The 19,281-nt window shown below is 48.3% G+C and overlaps 1 protein-coding gene across 4 annotated transcripts in view; it reads left to right on the forward strand.

The window, feature by feature from the left end:
* htr1fa (5-hydroxytryptamine (serotonin) receptor 1Fa) overlaps nt 1–17,310 on the forward strand; it is a 127,501-nt gene extending 110,191 nt beyond the window's left edge. For all 4 annotated transcript variants that reach the window (XM_078409600.1, XM_078409601.1, XM_078409598.1 and 1 more), the window contains exon 3: nt 9,154–17,310. In XM_078409600.1, the coding sequence (XP_078265726.1) occupies nt 9,196–10,296 (1,101 nt within the window). In that variant the 5' untranslated portion in view covers nt 9,154–9,195 and the 3' untranslated portion in view covers nt 10,297–17,310. The remainder of the gene's footprint in view (nt 1–9,153) is intronic.
* The last annotated feature ends 1,971 nt before the right edge of the window (nt 17,311–19,281 follow it).

Here is a 19,281-nt window from a genome sequence, read left to right on the forward strand (position 1 = left end):
CCGCACCTACAGGACTTTTCATCTGGGCTGGAAGGAGCGGTGGTGTTCTCCAAAATCGATTTGGTGCGAGGATACCACCAGATCCCGGTGCGACCGGAGGACATACAGAAAACCGCAACGATTACTCCGTTCGGGTTGTTTTGAATGGTTGCGTATGCCTTTCGGTTTAAAGAACGCGGCACAGGCTTTCCAACGACTGATGGACCGCGTGGGCCGGGATTTACCCTTTTTGTTTATTTATTTAGACGACATCCTGGTTGCCAGCACCTCAGTACAGGAACACCAGGCCCACTTGCGGACCGTTTTCCAGCGGCTCCAAGACCACGGGCTCATAATCCAACCCTCCAAATGTCAATTCGGCCTTCCTGCTCTTGATTTTCTAGGGCACAGAATTACCCCTGCCGGCACCTCCCCTTTGCCCGAAAAGGTGGAGGCTATCCGGGCATTTCCTAGGCCCACCACAGTAAAAGGGCTACAGGAGTTCGTAGGCATGGTTAATTTCTACCATAGGTTCGTCCCGGCAGCTGCGCGAGTCATGCGCCCACTCTTCCAATGCCTTGCAGGTAATCCGGTAGAGTTGATATGGTCCCCGACCGCAGAGTCGGCTTTTACAGCAGCTAAGGCAGCTTTGGCAGACGCCACCATGTTGGTCCACCCGAGCCCCTCCGCCCCCACGGCCCTGACGGTTGACGCCTCTGACGTGGCGGTGGGCGGGGTTCTGGAGCAGCAGGTCGGTGGCCGTTGGCAGCCTTTGGCGTTTTTCAGCCGGCAACTAAATTCGGCTGAGCTGAAGTATAGCGCATTTGACCGAGAGCTTTTGGCCCTCTATTTAGCTGTTCGTCATTTCAGGTACTTCCTTGAGGGCCGCCCATTTGTGGCCTTTACGGACCATAAACCATTAACATTTGCTTTTGTCAAATTGTCTGACCCATGGTCGGCCCGCCAGCAGCGGCACCTGACTGCTATCTCCGAATTCACCACCGATGTCCGTCATGTCGCGGGTAAGCTTAATGCCGTTGCTGACGCCCTGTCTAGACCTGCTTTTCCCCCTATTTCGGCGGTGGACTGCGAAGTGGATCCCCAAGAGCTTGCGGAGGCACAGCTTCTAGCGGATACCGCTTCGGCATACCAGTCCACCACTTCGGGATTGAAGTTGGCCCAGGTAGCTTGTGGGTCAGAAGGCACAAAAGTCTGGTGCGATGTTTCTCTTCCCCGTCCCAGGCCGGAAGTACCGCCCTCCCTTCAGCGCCGGGTTTTCGATGCCATTCATGGGCTGGCGCACCCGTCCATCCGCTCCACCTCTGCTTTGGTAGCAGCTCGGTTTGTCTGGCATGGCCTACGGAAACAGGTAGCGGGTTGGGCGCGTGCCTGCGTTCCCTGTCAGACCGCTAAAGTCCAGCGCCATGTCCAGCCCCCCGTACAGGATTTCGAGGTCCCGGCTGTTCGTTTTTTCCACATCCACGTGGATTTGGACGGTCCTTTGCCTTCCTCCCGGGGCTACACCCACCTCCTCACGGTGGTGGATCGGTTCACCCGGTGGCCAGAGGCTTTCCCATTGTCTGATATTTCGTCAGCGTCTTGTGCTAGGACTTTGGCCCTTCATTGGGTAGCTCGTTTCGGGGTCCCGGCAGTTATTACCACTGACAGAGGCCCACAATTCACTTCGTCCCTCTGGGCCGCGCTCGCAGAACTGTACGGGTCCAAGTTACAACCCACGACTGCATATCACCCCCAGGCAAATGGACTCGTAGAAAGGTTCCACCGCCAACTTAAGGCGTCCCTCAGTGCAAGGCTTGAAGGCCCGGACTGGGTAGACCAGCTCCCTTGGGTTCTTTTGGGCATCCGGACTGCTCCTAAGCTAGATCTCGGTGCATCGTCCGCAGAGCTAGTATATGGCTCGACACTTCGAGTACCCGGAGATCTGTTTCCGGACCCTTCAAACCAGCTGCCTACAGTCCCATCAGTGTTAGCATCTCTCCGGGAACGGGTGGGCTCCCTGGCTCCAGTTCCGACTTCACGTCATGGGTGTCCCATGGTACATGAACCGCCTTCCCTGAAGGACTGTGAGTTTGTTTTTCTGCAAAAAGATTCCCATCGCGCCCCGTTGCAGAGGGTCTATCAAGGGCCGTTCCGGGTTTTGCGTAAGGGAACGGCTACCTTCACCTTAGACATGTGCGGCAAGAGTGAGCTCGTCTCGGTGTCCCGGCTCAAACCTGCACATTTGGATCCGGATCAACCAGTCCTGGTCGGTCAAACCCCTAGGGGAGGCCGACCTCCGTTAGTTCCGCTCAGTCCAGGACCCCCCGTTCCGACAGTTGCTCCAGGACCCCCCGTTCCGGCAGTTCCTCCAGGACCCCCCGTTCCGGTAGTTCCTCCAGGACCTCCCGTTCCGGCTGTTCCGCCAAGTCCGGAACCCCCGGCTCCTGTGGTTCAGGCTGTCCCTCTCCGTACTCGTTATGGTCGCGAAATCCGGCTCCCTGCTAGGTTCCGCACCTCGGGTTCTGGGGGGGGGGTCATGTAGCGACCATAGAGAATGGTCCAGGTCGTCGAACCCTCGGATTGGCCAGCGAGGTCACGTGTGAACGCGACCATGGGGATTGGTCCAGGGAGCGACATCGCTGATTGGCCAGCGATGTCATGTGCGCGTTTGGCGCCCGAAATAAGTAGTTCGGCGAAGTCTTCGAAGAAGACAGTAAGTTTTTGATGGTTGTCCTTTACCTTGTTGTTTAACTCTGTATTCGAATATTGCGGCTGCAATAAACTTCTTCTACAACCAACAAGTTTCCGGACTCGCCATATAGTCTTCTTTATTTGAAGGTGCAATAAACATATTGGCATATCTCTTGTCATCGACTGATTATTAATTGCTAGATAAAATTCCATATCTTACCACAGTCTATGCGATGGTTACGAATTGCCAGATATAACTTCGACACAGTTTGTATTAATCTTCTAGTTAATAAAACTTACAGGCGATTACATCATGGCTGATAAATCTTTTGGCGGAGCTTCTAGCTGACCCTCTGTCAGCACCTCCCAGCTCACCCACTCTGCCCGCACGTACCCAACTGCCCGTACTCTGGCTCTGCCCAGCCCCTACGTAAGAATTGCATTAACTCTATAGTGTCCAAACTACAGCAGAATACAAGGTAGTGATATTAATAAGCAAAAATAACTAATAACTGCAAAATGGCTCCTACAGCATTGATAAGATTGCTGTGAGAGCTGGCATAGACTTGATGGGCTGAATGGCTTTCTTCTAGGTTATAAGGACATATGCAATTCCAGTTCATATCTGTTGAGAAATTCAACATTCACATGGATACAGTGAGATTAGGCACAATGAAACTAGCAGGCCTCTGGGGAAACTAATATGCATGGCTTAGGTCTTTCTGAGTGGATGTGGATCTAAAATATTACACATCCCACATTCTCGTCCAAATTGTTTGATGCAGATGACAAACAGTAATGGACTCAGCACTAATCGTTGAGTCATACCACGAGTCACAGGCCCCCAGTCTGAAAAACAATTGTCCACCTCTGCTTCCTATCATGAAGCCAATTCTATATCTATTTAGCTAGCTTTGCCTGGATCTCTTGCAAACTAACCTTCCAGCGCAGCAAACCACACAAAACATAATCAAAGGCCTTGCTGAAATCCATATAGATAACAAAAGATAGACACAAAAAGCTGGAGTAACTCAGCGGGACAGGCAGCATCTCTGGAGAGAAGGAATGGGTGATGTTTTGGGTCGAGAGAAATGAGAGATATTGACGGTGATGTGGAGAGATAAGGAACAATGAATGAAAGATATGCAAAAAAGTAACGAAGAGGTAAATTATCTGAAACAAACTTAGCTTCCATTAGATTGAACAAAGTCATTAAAGCTTTACAGGAATTTTATAGATTTTATAGAAATCTGAGGGGTAATTTTTTCACACAAAGGGTGGTGGGTGTATGGAACAAACTGCCAGAGGAGGTCGTTGAGGCAGGGACTATTCCAATGTTTAAGAAACAGTTAGACAGGTACATGGATAGGACAGGTTTGGAAGGATATGGGCCAATCGCAGTCAGTTGGGACTAGTGTAGCTGGGACAAGTTGGCCAGTGTAGGCAAGTTGGGCAGAGGGGCCTGTTTCCATGCTGTATCACTCTATGACTCAATAAGCCTGAGTAGGGCAGATTTCCTAGTGAAATGGTGGGAGACTGAATCTGTTGCTTTGTCGCTGGTGTCCATGAAAATGATGGCAAAGATCCTTTAGGAAGTTTAACGGTTCATGTTCATGCCAAAGTGGCAAACTCTGATGGTTACCTGGGGAAATGCTGGGCATTGCATATGGAATTACTAACATTTCTTACGGAAATCTGGGCCAAGACTTCGATCAACCTACTTCAGAAAACTTGAATGTAATGTAACAATGTAAGAGTTATGCCTTATGCCTTATGACCCACCAAGCTTGCTTTATTATTTAATAAGATATTGTAGCGACCATAGAGAGTGGTCCTAGTCGTCGAACCCTCAGATTGGTCAGCAAGGTCACGTGTGGGCGCGACCGTAGGGATTGGTCTAGAGAGCGACATCGCTGATTGGACAAGGTTGTCATGTGCGCTTTTGGCGCCCGAAAAGAGTTAGTTAGGAGACGTCTTCGAAGAAGACAGTGAGTTTTAATGGTTGTCCGTTATCTTGTTAAAGAAACTTTGTAATCGAATATTGCTGTCGCAATAAACTTCTTCAACAAAGAACAAGTTTCCGGACTCGCCATATTGGTGATCCCGACGTGATCTGGGCGATCACCGACCAAGAGCGAACACGACACCCCGTTGTTGACTGCTGCGCCTGGCACACCGGAGCTAAGCGCAGTCAGCGTTCACCTTCCGTCGTTTTGGACACATCAACCGCAATCTTGGTTTGTCCACGCCGAAGCCCAATTTCATTTAAGAAACATATCGACAGATGCCACGAAATACTACTACCTCGTCAGTGCTCTGTCGCCCGAGACGACCACACGCGTGATGCGGTTCATCGTCAACCCTCCTGCGGAAGACAAGTACGAGGCCATGAAAGCACTGTTACTACGAACCTTCGGGTTCCATAGGCATGACCGAGCTAAAAAACTTCTGCACCTACCGGATCTCGGAGATCGGCTGCCGTCCGTTCTCATGGCCGAGATGATGATGCTAGCCGGTGAACATACGGATTGCCTCATGTTCGAGCAGGCATTCCGAGAGAAGCTTCCCGAAGATGTCAGACTTATGCTCACGGATTGTTCTTTTAAGGACCCCGAGGCATATGCAGAAAAAGCGGATGCGCTCATGGCGTCCAAATCAAAAGGAAGCGGTTCGATCAACAAGGTCTCGACATCAGTGACCACGCCACAGCGACATCAAGATGGCGCCGCGTCTCCCGCCAGTCCTCCAAAAGCCCGCCAAAAGGATCCGCACAAGCGCGGCTGGTGCTACTACCATCTACGATGGGGTGGAGAATCCCGCAACTGCCGCTCACCTTGTACTTTCGCGGGAAATGCCTCGGCCGATCGTACATAGGGGCAGTTGCGATTGGCCAGAACTGACGCCTCTACGTCCGAGATCGATTCACGGACACAGAATTTTTGGTGGACACGGGAGCCATTGTCAGTATAGTGCCGCCGACCGACCTTGAGACCAGATCGGGTAAGACAGGTCCTACCCTCATAGCGGTTAATGGCAGCCCCATCCGCACGTTCGGTACGCGGAAGATGTCACTTGTTTTAGGCCTCCGCACGTACGAATGGCCATTCATTATAGCAGACGTCAGACAAGCGATCCTAGGCACAGATTTTCTCTGGGCCTTTTCACTGGTCCCCGATGTCCGCGGTAACGACCTCCGACCCTCCGCCAACGAGGAGCCCGTCGCTCCGACAATCGCCTCCCCACCCAGCCCTACTGTCCAGGCCGTCGTCGCGGCCCCTGACTCGTATGCTGAGGTCCTGGTGGAGTTTCCAGAGCTGCTCATCCAGCGTTTTGACACCCCTTCGACCAAGCACGGCGTGGTCCACCACATCCGCACCGAGGGCCCTCCCGTTTTCGCTCGGGCCCGGAGGCTACCGCCCGACAAACTGGTGGTGGCGCGGGCGGAATTTAGGAAGATGGAGGAAATGGGAATTGTCCGTCAGTCTGACAGCCCGTGGGCCTCGCCGTTGGCCCGTGGGCCTCTATTTAGCTGTTCGTCATTTCAGGTATTTCCTTGAAGGCCGCCCATTTGTGGCCTTTACGGACCATAAACCATTAACTTTTGCATTTTTCAAATTGTCCGACCCATGGTCGGCCCGCCAGCAGCGGCACCTGACTGCCATCTCCGAATTTACCACCATGTCCATCATATCGCGGGTAAGCTTAATGCCATTGCTGACGCCCTGTCTCGGCCTGCTTTTTCCCCCGTTTCGGCGGTGGACTGCGAGGTGGATCCCCAGGAGCTTGCGGAAGCACAACTTCTGGCGGATACCGCCTCGGCATACCAGTCCACTACTTCGGGGTTGAAGTTGGCTCAGGTAGCCTGCGGGTCGGAAGGCATAAAAGTCTGGTGTGATGTTTCCCTTCCCCGTCCCAGGCCGGTGGTGCCGCCCACCCTTCAGCGCCGGGTTTTCGATGCTATTCACGGGCTGGCGCACCCGTCCATCCGCTCCACCTCTGCTTTAGTAGCTGCTCGGTTTGTCTGGCATGGCCTGCGTAAACAGGTAGCTGTTTGGGCCCGTTCCTGCATTCCCTGCCAGACCGCTAAAGTCCAACGCCATGTCCAGCCCCCGGTACAGGAGTTTGAGGTCCCAGCGGTCCGTTTTTTCCACATTCACGTGGATTTAGTCGGGCCCTTGCCTTCCTCCCGGGGCTACACCCATCTCCTCACGGTGGTGGATAGGTTCACCCGGTGGCCAGAGGCTTTCCCATTGTCCAATACCTCTGCTGCCTCTTGTGCCTGGACTTTGGCCCTCCATTGGGTAGCACGTTTCGGGGTTCCGGCGGTTATTACCACCGACAGGGGGCCGCAGTTCACTTCGTCCCTCTGGACCACGCTAGCCGAGCTGTACGGTTCCCGGTTACAACACACTACAGCATACCACCCCCAGGCAAATGGGCTTGTGGAGAGGTTCCACCGTCAACTCAAGGCGGCCCTCAGTGCGAGGCTAGAAGGCCCGGATTGGGTGGACCAACTCCCCTGGGTCCTTCTGGGCATTCGGACTGCTCCTAAGCAGGATCTCGGTGCTTCGTCCGCGGAGCTAGTATATGGCTCGCCACTTAGAGTGCCCGGGGATTTGCTTCCGGACCCCTCCGGCCAGCTGCCTCCAGTCCCATCAGTCTTAGCATCGCTCCGGGCACGTGTGGGTTCCCTGGCCCCAGTTCCGACTTCACGTCATGGGTGTTCCATGGTCCACGAACCGCCTGCCCTGAAGGACTGTGAGTTTGTATTTTTGCGCAAGGATGCCCATCGCGCCCCGTTGCAGAGGGTCTATGAAGGGCCGTTCCGGGTTTTGCGTAAGGGGACGGTCACCTTCACCTTAGACGTGGGTGGCAGGAGTGAGCTCGTCTCGGTGTCCAGGCTTAAACCTGCGCATTTAGATCCAGACCACCCAGTCCTGGTCGGCCAACCACCTAGGAGAGGCCGGCCTCCGGCAGTTCCGATCAGTCCAGGACCCCCCGCTCCGGCAGTTCCACCAAGTCCAGAATCCCCTGCTCCTGTGGTTCAGGCTGCCCCTCTCCTTACTCGTGCTGGTCGCGAAATCCGGCTCCCTGCTAGGTTCCGTACCTCGGGTTCTGGGGGGGGTCATGTAGCGACCATAGAGAGTGGTCCTAGTCGTCGAACCCTCAGAATGGCCAGCAAGGTCACGTGTGGGCGCGACCGAGGGATTGGTCTAGAGAGCGACATCGCTGATTGGACAAGGTTGTCATGTGCGCTTTTGGCGCCCGAAAAGAGTTAGTTAGGAGACGTCTTCGAAGAAGACAGTGAGTTTTAATGGTTGTCCGTTATCTTGTTAAAGAAACTTTGTAATCGAATATTGCTGTCGCAATAAACTTCTTCAACAAAGAACAAGTTTCCGGACTCGCCATAATATGGCTGTTTCTGCACCTCAACTCAATTTGTCTGCTCTTTCCCATGCTCCACCATCAGTGAAATGTGTCATTTAGGTACAAAGTGCAAAAAATTATATTTAAAAAACTGTGCTATTTTGTAGTCTTTCAGAATGTTTGTGTTTCCAAATGAAGTTTGGAAAAGGTGAGCTTTTCTCCAGATGTTCACAGATGCTAGAACGGGCGCAGGGAAGATTTACGAGGATATTGCCTGGACTCGAGGGCCTGAGCTGCAGGGGAGAGGTTGAGCAGGCTCAGACTCTATCCCTTGGAGTGCAAGGGGATGTATGTCCTGGTTTCCCATCAAGTGCCGTTGCAGAATTATGGATCATATTGTGAGATGTAAATGTGAGTGCTCACAATCACGATGCCAGAGACAAAGTCGTGGAAACAAGAAATGTATTCACGAGTCTGCAGAACCGGGTGCCTCTCCAAACCGAGACATACCGAGACAAAGACAGTGCCTTCTCTTTATACAGTACAACTTCGTTGAATCTCCCTCCCTTCTGCTGAATCCTCCTCCCCTTTGGGCTCCTTCCAATCAGAGCGCTGAGGTGCACAATCTTCTGTACCGCCCCCAGGTACCCCCCCCCAGATCATACATTGTATGTGCATGGTAATTGGCAGTTCCCCAATCAGGGGCGTATTTGCAATATTCATTTACCTCGTTGAGCAAGCGCAGTAGTTATCCACATGACCCTTAGTTACCTTCACAACCCATTTCAACCCATCCCTGCTGCTTAGACACTCTCCTAAATTTATGGCCCTTTGTCCAGCCTGCCTCTATCCCCGTACCACACTCTCAGTGCTCCAACGAACTCGGTGGTAGTTCAATCATCCAGCCTATCTCTACCCCTGACAGTTTAATAGCCCTGTCCTTGGTAGAGTGGTTGTTCCAGTATCCTGTTTCTGGTGGTTTAATCATCCTGTTTCTCACAATATCACAGTTTAGGACCTTGAAGATTGTTTGTTACAACTTTAATCCCTAAACCAACGAAACCGTGATATTTTAAACACTTATCTTCACAAATGGTACTGTGCTTTCTTTTTCAGATTGTTTAAATACCATAGGAACTTCTCGTCCAAGGGATCAAAATGGATTTGGAAAATGAGACGTTCTCAAACTTTAGTTTGGAAGAACTGGCGACGGGGAAAACATCAAAGGTGATGATATCACTTTCACTCTCCGTCCTCACCACCTTGACCACGATCATTAATTCCCTGGTGATAACTGCAATAATCGTAACAAGGAAGCTCCACCACCCAGCAAATTACCTAATATGTTCCCTTGCTGTTACGGACTTACTCGTTGCCGTCCTTGTAATGCCTTTCAGTATCATCTACACTGTAAAGGAGACATGGGTTATGGGTCAAGTTGTCTGCAACATCTGGTTAAGTGTAGACATTACCTGTTGCACATGCTCTATCCTTCATCTGGCTGCAATTGCCCTGGACAGATATCGGGCCATAACAAATGCCGTGGAATATGCACAGAAAAGGACACCTAAACGGGCTGGAATAATGATCACCATCGTGTGGGTCATATCCATCTTTATATCACTGCCTCCTTTGTTTTGGAGGAGTCAAGGGAATAACAAGGATGACGAGTGTCTTATTAAGCACGAGCATCTTCTCTACACAATCTATTCCACATTCGGAGCATTTTACATCCCTTTGGCTCTGATCCTCATCCTGTACTACAAAATATATCGGGCGGCCAAAACGCTCTACTACAAGCGGAGCCTGAGCAGGCGCGTCAACGAGGACGTCAACGATCGGATGTCCATCATCGCCGCCAAGCCGCCCAGGACCACTTCCACTGTGTGCATTTCCGAAAAGTCCACCTCGGACCCTTCGCCGACGGAAGAGGGGGAGAACGTCCACAACGCGGCCAGGGGCTTCAACCCCAGTTGCCAACAGGACAAAACGCAGAAGAGGTTGAAGATTTCGGGCACCAGAGAAAGGAAAGCGGCCACCACTTTAGGCCTGATTCTGGGGGCCTTCGTGATATGCTGGCTGCCGTTCTTTTTAAAAGAGGTTATTGTGAACGTCTGCGAATCGTGCAATGTCTCGCTGGAGATATCTGACTTCCTGACATGGTTAGGTTACCTTAATTCTTTAATCAATCCCCTTATTTATACAATCTTCAATGAAGACTTTAAGAGAGCATTTCAGAAATTGGTGCGCTGCAGATAATTGCCGTAAATACAAGGGCGGCAATCACAAAGTAATTATCTTTGTAATTAAAATAGCTGGATGTGCTGCAGAGGCTTTCAACTTTGAAAGAAAAATAAGTATTCCTATTCTGGTAGCTTACAGAGGCTTTGGATCGAGAACAATGAACAAAGCATTATCAAAAAATTCTGTCACAAATACCTGAAACTCCAGGGTATAAGAAATAAATTAATTGGGTTCTTTTTCCTTTCAGTAACTGGCAGAATGCGGAGAGGGGGATAGAGTTTGAGAGGACCTTTTGTGTGTGTGTGTGTGCATAAAATGTGATTGAAAAAGCATTAGATAACTTTCTCCTATTATCACCATTCATTTATATTTTCTTTGCAGCTTGAGATGGGTCCACGAGGAGCCATTAAAAAAGAGAACTGGTAATTAAGGGCCTGAGAATCACAGAGAAAGGTCTACATAAGGAAGATGTAAGTTTTCTTTCATGCTGTGTATAGGAATAGGGTATGCCAGTGAGGTTGGCACAGTGGTGCAGTGGTGGAGCGCCAGACACCAGGGTTTGATCCTGACTACGGGTGCCGTCTGTATGGAGTTTGTACGCTCTCCCCGTGACCTGCGTGGCTGTTTCCCGGGAGCCCCGGTTTCCTCCCACATTCCAAAAAAGTACAGGTTTATAGGTTCATTGGCTTGGTTAAATTGTAAATTGTCCCCAGTGCGTGTAGGATAGTGTTAGTGTGCAGGATCGCCGGTCAGCCCGGACGCGGTGGGCTTCCGTGCTGTATCTCTAAACTAAACTAAACTAAATATGAAAGTAAGTGAGGGGAGAAGGGCAAGGGCACAACAAAGCAACATTGGATGGTGCGAGCATTTTTCTTCACAGCACCAGTGGAATGGCCAACAATGGACACAGAAGTGTGTGGCTGGAAGACCAGAAGAAGATAGCCTCAAATGACAGATTAGCTGAGAGACACTACAATCACAGGACACAACACACCAAGGTCACCCACTCGGACACAAAAGATGACAAATGCACATTCAGCGTCACAGGAACAGCGACCGTGGCGACCTTTCCTACTGAAGATTGTGCGTGCGACTTTTGTGTCACGGAGCTTTTCCAGGCTCTCACAAAGGAACATTGCAGAGACGGTCGGTAGCAGTGCTATGCATTGTCTCACTTTTCCATTTCACACCCAATTACATACACCTAAATGGTCACCAGCCGCAAAACCAGGCACACAGCCATGGAGACAGATGGGGGAGGATATTTCTGCCTGATTCTTCTCCCAGTGCCAGTGCATCGGCAGTCAGACAATTTTTATTGAATCTATTTCAAATATTATTGAATATTTTTCCTCTCGTAAAAACATGCAAATAATTGGTTAATGTTAACAATGCTATCTCATTGGTATTTGCAAAATGAAAGGATGGCAGATGACATTATAGCTAACTAACGTAGCTGCACTTAACTTGCAAGTCATATGATCCTGCAAGATGTGTATAGGGCAAACAGCTTGTTTATGAGAACTTAATGATTCCTATAATTTCCAGTTCTACAAAATGGCTTTCTCGATGGCATGTAGGTGAGTGGACTAAGGAACTGAGTACGCACACGGATTAGTGAGCACCGTGGAACTGAATGGACACAATGATCTTCAAACTTTACATGTGCCCTCCTAGACTTTAGAGATATAGCGTGGATATAGGACCTTTGCCCCATCGAGTCCGTGCCGACCAGCATTCACTCCGTACACTAGCATTATCCTACACACTAGGGACAATTTACAATTTTACCGAAGCCAATTAACCTACAAACCTGTTCACCTTTGGAGTGTGGAAGGAAACTGGAGCTTTTGGTGGAAGCCCACGGGGTCACAGGGAGAATGTACAAACTCCATACAGAGAGCACCCATAGTCAGGATCGAACCCGGGTCTCTGGCGCTCTAAGGCAGCAACTGTACCTCTGTGCCACCACGCCCCCTTCTCCTGCTGTGATTCTGGCCAGAGCCCAATGGAACTACCAGCACCTCCCAATGAATACAGACTGAGAACCTTGCAAATGGGTTTACTGAGGGCATTTCATATCTTCCAATGTACCATTTCCATTGAGGCACAGCAGGTAACCCAGAGAAAGCCTGTTGAAAGCCAGCAGGAGAGAGTCTATCCATCTAGTTGTAACACTCAATGTGATTATCATTGCCCAGTCTCCCACCAGCAGATGGACACAAAGTGCTGGAGTAACTTCGTGAGTCAGGCAGCATCTCTGGAGAAAAAGGACGGGTGATGTTTTGCGGTTCCCACTAGCAGTATGTTGGAGGTCATATCATATCATATCATATATATACAGCCGGAAACAGGCCTTTTCGGCCCACCAAGTCCGTGCCGCCCAGCGATCCCTGCACATTAACACTATCCTACACCCACTAGGGACAATTTTTACATTTACCCAGCCAATTAACCTACATACCCGTACGTCTTTGGAGTGTGGGAGGAAACCGAAGATCTCGGAGAAAACCCACGCAGGTCACGGGGAAAACGTACAAACTCCTTACAGTGCAGCACCCATAGTCAGGATCGAACCTGAGTCTCCGGCGCTGCATTCGCTGTAAAGCAGCAACTCTACCGCTGCGCTACCGTGCCGCCCTATGGAGGCACTATTGACTAAATGAGATGATCACATAAGTACTGTGGAGACAAGACTGGGTCACATGTTATGCAGCAATCACATAATGAATGTTTCACCTTCATTCCTAAGCCTTTACACCATCTGCAATGCAAAAGTTAGGAACATGACTGAATATCCACCACTTGCCCGAATACATCCAGTTTTAACATGGCTGAGGAAACTCAGCATTGTGCTGGACATAGCAGCCAACTAGACTGACACGCCATGCACTGCCATAAAGAGTTGTCCCCTCCACCGATATACAATGGAGAGTGTACCATCTACAAAACACACCGCAGTCACTTGCTCAGGCTACTGGTGACCTTTACCACCTAAAAAGGACAGGGGCAGCAGGACAATGGAAATATCACCATTCCCTGCACTTTGCAATCTCATTTTTTAATTAATGGGATTGGCATCCGATGAAATATATAAGCTCACTTGAATAATGATCAGAAATCTGTCCCATTGTTTCAATAACTGAACCTAGCATTGTGTACTGAAATGGAATCCACAATAAAGTTTTTTTTAAATATATTATTCAAAAATATGTATTCAAATATTAAAATAATATAGTATACTATACAATAAAACCTAAACAGAACCTGCCACCATAATACAAGACAAACAATAAACTGTTATACAACTATCTTACACTCCTTGTCAAGGATGCATTCAACCCCCCGCGGTGCCCAGTGGTCCTGGAAATCCCCCAGGGTGCCCGTGGACAGCGCGTAGTCCCTCTCTAACCCCACCCGGGCGCGGACGTAACCCCGGAAAAGGAGCAGGCAGCCGGCTCAGGCAGAGCCCTCTTCCGCCTGGCGCTGTGACTCATGGATGGCCAGCTTGGCCAGGCCCAGGAGCAACCCAACCAGGACATCTTCAGCCCGACCCTCTCCCCTACGCACAGGGTGTCCAAAGATGAGGATGGTGGGTGAGAAATGCAACCAGAAGGCAAGAAGCAGCCCCTTTAGATATTGGAACAGGGGCTGCAACCTCACACACTCCATATACACGTGGTACACAGACTCACACACTCCATATACACGTCGTACACAGACACTTCCAGCCTGCAAAAGTGGCAGGCGGCTGGCGAGTCTGTGAACCGCGAGAGAAACAGGTTGCAGGGGACCACAATCAAGTTGTGTAGGTGCATCCATTTGCCAGAGTAAGGCAGCACTGGTATTATATATGCACTGAATGATGTTTGAAGTGATCAGAGCACTTTGACTATTGAGCAGCATTACATGAAAAACAATACATGGTCTTCTCATTTTATTGAATGATTTTATTTATGATTGAAACATACCGAACAGCGAAATGCCTGGATAGAGTGAATGTGGAGATGATGTGTCCAGGAGCAGAGGTCATTGCCTCAGAATAAGAGGACGTAGCTTTAGGAAGTTGCTGAGGAGGAGTTTCTTCAGTCAGCTGGACTGCCACAGAAGGCTGTGGAGGCCAAGTCAGTGGATATTTTTAAGGCAGAGATAGATAGATCTTTTGACTAGTACGCGTGTCAGGGGTAATGGGGAGAAGGCAGGAGAATGGGGTTTAGAGGGAAAGGTACTGTAGATCAACCATGATTGAATGGCGGAGTAGACTTGATGGGCCGAATGGCATAATTCTGCTCCTACCACTTATGAATATGAATAGTTAGTTATAATTCAATCGCAATGCACCTACAAAATCATGAACTACATGTCTGATTTTCTATGCCAGTGGGAGGAAATATACTTACCATAGATCTCGATCTTGTTTTTGTCAAGGTCACTGCCGACAAGGTCATAGTTAGCATACTGCCCCTGCTGTCCTAAACAAGTGACAACTGATCATCCCCTTGAAGAAGCAGAAGCATACACCTTGTGTTGATCATACTCCCCCCCACGCAGTATCAGTTAAGTATTTCCAGAATTTCAACTCAGCCACATATATATCTGGTTAGGATAGTGTCAGACCAGGGGTTGAATTTTGCGTGACAGTGTTCCCTTGGGCTTCTCATATTTTCCCGCAACCTCCTGTTAATATTCTAATTAATACAGAAAAAAAAGGTGCGGCACAGTGGTGCAGCAGTAGAGTTGCTGCCTTACAGCTCCAGAGACCCGGGCTCCATCCTGACTACGGGTGCTGTCTGTATGGAGTTTGTACGTTTTCCCTATGGTCACATGGTTTTTTTTCCAAGTGCTCCGGTTTCCTCCCGCACTCCAAAGACGTACATGTTTGTTGGTTAATTGGCTTTGGTAAAATTGTAAATTGTCCCTGGTATGTAGGATAGTGTTAGTGTACGGAGTAAATGGTCGTCGGTGTGGACTCGGTGGGCCGAAGGGCCTGTTTCCATGCTATATCTTTAAAGTAAAGTCTAAAGTAAATAAAGGAGGCATTCAGTCTGTGAAGGCTATGCTGTCCCACAGAAGATTCCCACTTGTCTAATTTTCCCACTTATTTCCCTGTAACCCATTTTGTCTTACATGCCCATCAATTTCCTTTGGATTTTCCTCCCATCCACCTGCACCCGAGAGGGATTACAGTAACAAATTAACCAACTAACTAGCATTTATTTGGGACACTGGAAGTAACTGGGGGAGACCAACATGGGAAAACATAGAAACATAGAAAAATAAGTGCAGGAGTAGGCCATTCGGCCCTTCGAGTCAGCACCGCAATTCAATATGATCATGCCGGATCATCTAAAATCAGTACCCCGTTCCTGCTTTTTCCCCATAAGCCTTGATTCCTTTAGCCCTGTTCTAAATCTAACTCTCTCTTGAAAATATCTAGTGAATTGGCCATCACTGTGGCAGAGAATTCCACATATTCACAACTTGAACGTGAAGAAGTTTTTCCTCATCTCAGTCCTAAATGGCCTACCCCTTATTCTTAAACATTTATCCACATTGTGCTGCATTTCCCTAGCATCTGCCCACTCACCCAACCTTTCCACATCACCCTGCAGCTTCATAGCATCCTCTTCACATCTCACACTGCCACCCAACGTTGTGTCATCCAAAAACTTGGAGATCACATTTAATTCCCTTGTCTAAATCGTTAATATATATTGTGAATAACTGGGGTCCCAGCACCGAGCTTTGCGGCACCCCACTAGTCACTGCCTGCCGTTCTGAAAAGGACCCGTTAATTCCTACTCTTTGCTTCCTGTCTGCCAACAAGTTCTCTATCCATGCCAGTACCCTAACCCCAAATCCATGTGCTCTGATTTTGCACACTAATCTCTTGTGTGGGACCTTGTCAAAGGCTTTTTGAAAGTACAGATACACATCCACTGGCTCTCCCTTATCCATTCTACTTGTTACATCCTCAAAAGATTCAAGAAGATTAATCAAGCATGATTTCCCCTTCATAAATCCATACTGACTTTGACCGATCCTGTCACTGATGATAGACACAAAAAGCAGGAGTAACTCAGCGGGCCAGGCAGCATCTCTGGTGAAAAGGAATAGGTGACAATAGACAATAGACAATAGACAATAGACAATAGGTGCAGGAGTAGGCCATTCAGCCCTTCGAGCCAGCACCGCCATTCAATGCGATCATGGCTGATCACTCTCAATCAGTACCCCGTTCCTGCCTTCTCCCCATACCCCCTCACTCCGCTATCCTTAAGAGCTCTATCCAGCTCTCTCTTGAAAGCATCCAACGAACTGGCCTCCACTGCCTTCTGAGGCAGAGAATTCCACACCTTCACCACCCTCGGGTCGTTTCGGGTCAACCCTTCTTCAGACTGAGATTCAGGGGAAGGAAAAGTAGAGATATAAAGGGTGAATGTGCACACTTCACAGGCAGCATTAGAGGTCACGGAAGATGTGGGGCAGTAACAAGAACATGCTCGCCATTATGCATCGCCTCGTTCTTCTTGATCATTCAGGGTCTAAGAATTTGCTGTCAAAGAAAGCATGCTGACTTGCTATAAAGCATCCAGTGGTTTGTGCAGTGTGCCCATATTGTGTCCACAGTGGAGGAAATGAATCCGTGAGATGGATTAATTAAATTGGTTTATCCTGGATCGCCTTGAGCTTCTGAGGTAATATTGTAACTAAACCCTAGACCCATGGTGAGTAGTCAATGTGAACCACCTGTCACAGGGCTCCTAGTTTCTGCAGCTGTCTTAGTCACCTGAGGACAGGACTATGATAAACTTATGTTTAATAAGAACCCTCTGAGATCATTGGTTAAAAAAAAAAGATGATGCCATTGCTATTGAAGCCCAGTAATTTGAATTGTTATAAAATCTTACTGTGCAAAAACATGACGTTCGGCCTACCAAATCTGGGCCGACCGTAAAACATCCATCTACACAAACCTCATTTTATTCTCCACTAATTCTCCACCATTTTCTGCATATTCTACTACACACCTAAATACTGGGGGGGGGGGGGGGGGGGGGGGCAATGTAATTGGAGGAAACCCTAACACTTAAAGGGAACTGCACAGTGTCAGGGTGAGCGTGGAAACTCCGCATGGACATGGGCATGGAAAGAATTTCATTGTGCAGTGCACACGTGACAATAAAGCACCATTGAACCATGGGACAGGACCACAGGTCGGGGTTGTACCCATGTTTCTGGGGCTTTACAACAGCAGCTAAACCAGTTGAGCCACCATGCCATCCATTGGTCTTCTGTTGATTGAGGGCAGTAATTGCTTACCCCTAATTTGATTCAAAATATATCTGCAATGTCTCAGCCCAACTATGGATTCAGTTCAAGGTCCATTTTAAACTCTCGTGGACTATTCTAATATTCAAAGAATTGCAAATAGACTTAAAGACCGTGGGATCATCATTGAGCAGCATTGTTTCTAAACACGACAGAGACAAAGGTCACAGATGAAATAGCTGATAATGTTTGGACTCAGCATATATGTCTGGCAAGAATGGTCTGTCATCAATGATTATCAAGCACCAAAGCCAATTTACATTTTCAACTGACAACTATTGTATCTCGGTTTTGAGGGGTCTACTCAGTCTGGTGGTACTGTAACATTGTGCATAGTAATTCCCACCTCTCTTAATGTTTTAATGTGGTATTTTTCCCACACTAGTTAATAATCATAACATATGGATACATGGGATGTAACCCATTGAAACTTACCAAACAGTGAAAGGCTTGGATAGAGTGGATGTGGAGAGGATGTTTTCACTAGTGGGAGAGTCTCGGACCAGAGGCCAGAGCCTCAGAATTAAAGGACGTCCCTTTAGGAAGTTGAGGAGGAATTTTTGTTTAGTCAGAGCGTGGTGAATCTGTGGAATTCGTTGCCAAGTCAATGGATATTTTTAAGGCAGAAATAGATAGATTCTTGATGAGTATGCATGTCAGCGGTTTTGGAGAGAAAGCAGGAGAATGGGGTTAGGAGGGAAGATAGATTAATCATGATTGAATGGTGGAGTAGACTTGATGGGCCAAATGGCCTAATTCTGCTCCTATCACTTATGTCCATATGACCTAATGTAATATATTGGTGACGTTATAGATCTATATTCTTTGGAGTTAGCAAACAATCTGGGTATATCTCACCTTCATCAATACTAAATCTTTCTAGTCTACTAAAGGCAGATTTCATTACTCAAAGGACTCTCACATTGATGTGACTCATTCTCTGAAGCAAAGTCCCAGTGAGATGCATTAAGGCAATTTAAATTGAAACACTTACATTTATTCATAATTCCATCAATGCAACATATTTAATCTCACATCCAGTAATGTAAATTATATTCATATTTAGAAAAGATCAAATTATATCTATACTTCTTTACAGGCTTGGAAGTTATTCAGCCAAATGAGTCTTTGTTGGCTCACGAGAACAATATAATAAATCCTATTCTCCCACTTATCTCCATGCAAACAATTCTCTCTGAAATGTCGGACACCTCTGCCTTGATTCTAAAAACAACCAACTACATCAACTGCATCTGCAAACTCCACACGACTAGCACCTAGGTTACGCCAAAGCTGTCTGAGGAAGAACGTGCAAACTCTACACACACAAAACACTGGAGGGTAGAATTGAATCTGGGTTCTGGATCTATGAGAAATCAACACCACTTTCTCTGCTATCACAGACTAGGAAACATAGTTGAGTGTCAATACATTAATAATTCAGTGATCTTTGTCGTACCATTTTTCATCCTTCATGCACACTTGTTTCCTTCCAGCACAAAGCCTTCCAGCACAATACGTTCCTGCTGGGGCAAATGGTTGTGACCCTGGATTCACGTGTTCTGCAAACATTACCGGCTCATTACAGTGCGCTACAAGGTGCTTTTAAAAATGCTCCCATTTTTGCAGGCCTTCAGCAAACTATTGGGATCTGTACGTCATGCTTTG

The sequence above is a fragment of the Rhinoraja longicauda genome, chromosome 12 (assembly GCF_053455715.1).
Source record: "Rhinoraja longicauda isolate Sanriku21f chromosome 12, sRhiLon1.1, whole genome shotgun sequence".
NCBI classification, from domain to species: domain Eukaryota; kingdom Metazoa; phylum Chordata; class Chondrichthyes; order Rajiformes; family Arhynchobatidae; genus Rhinoraja; species Rhinoraja longicauda.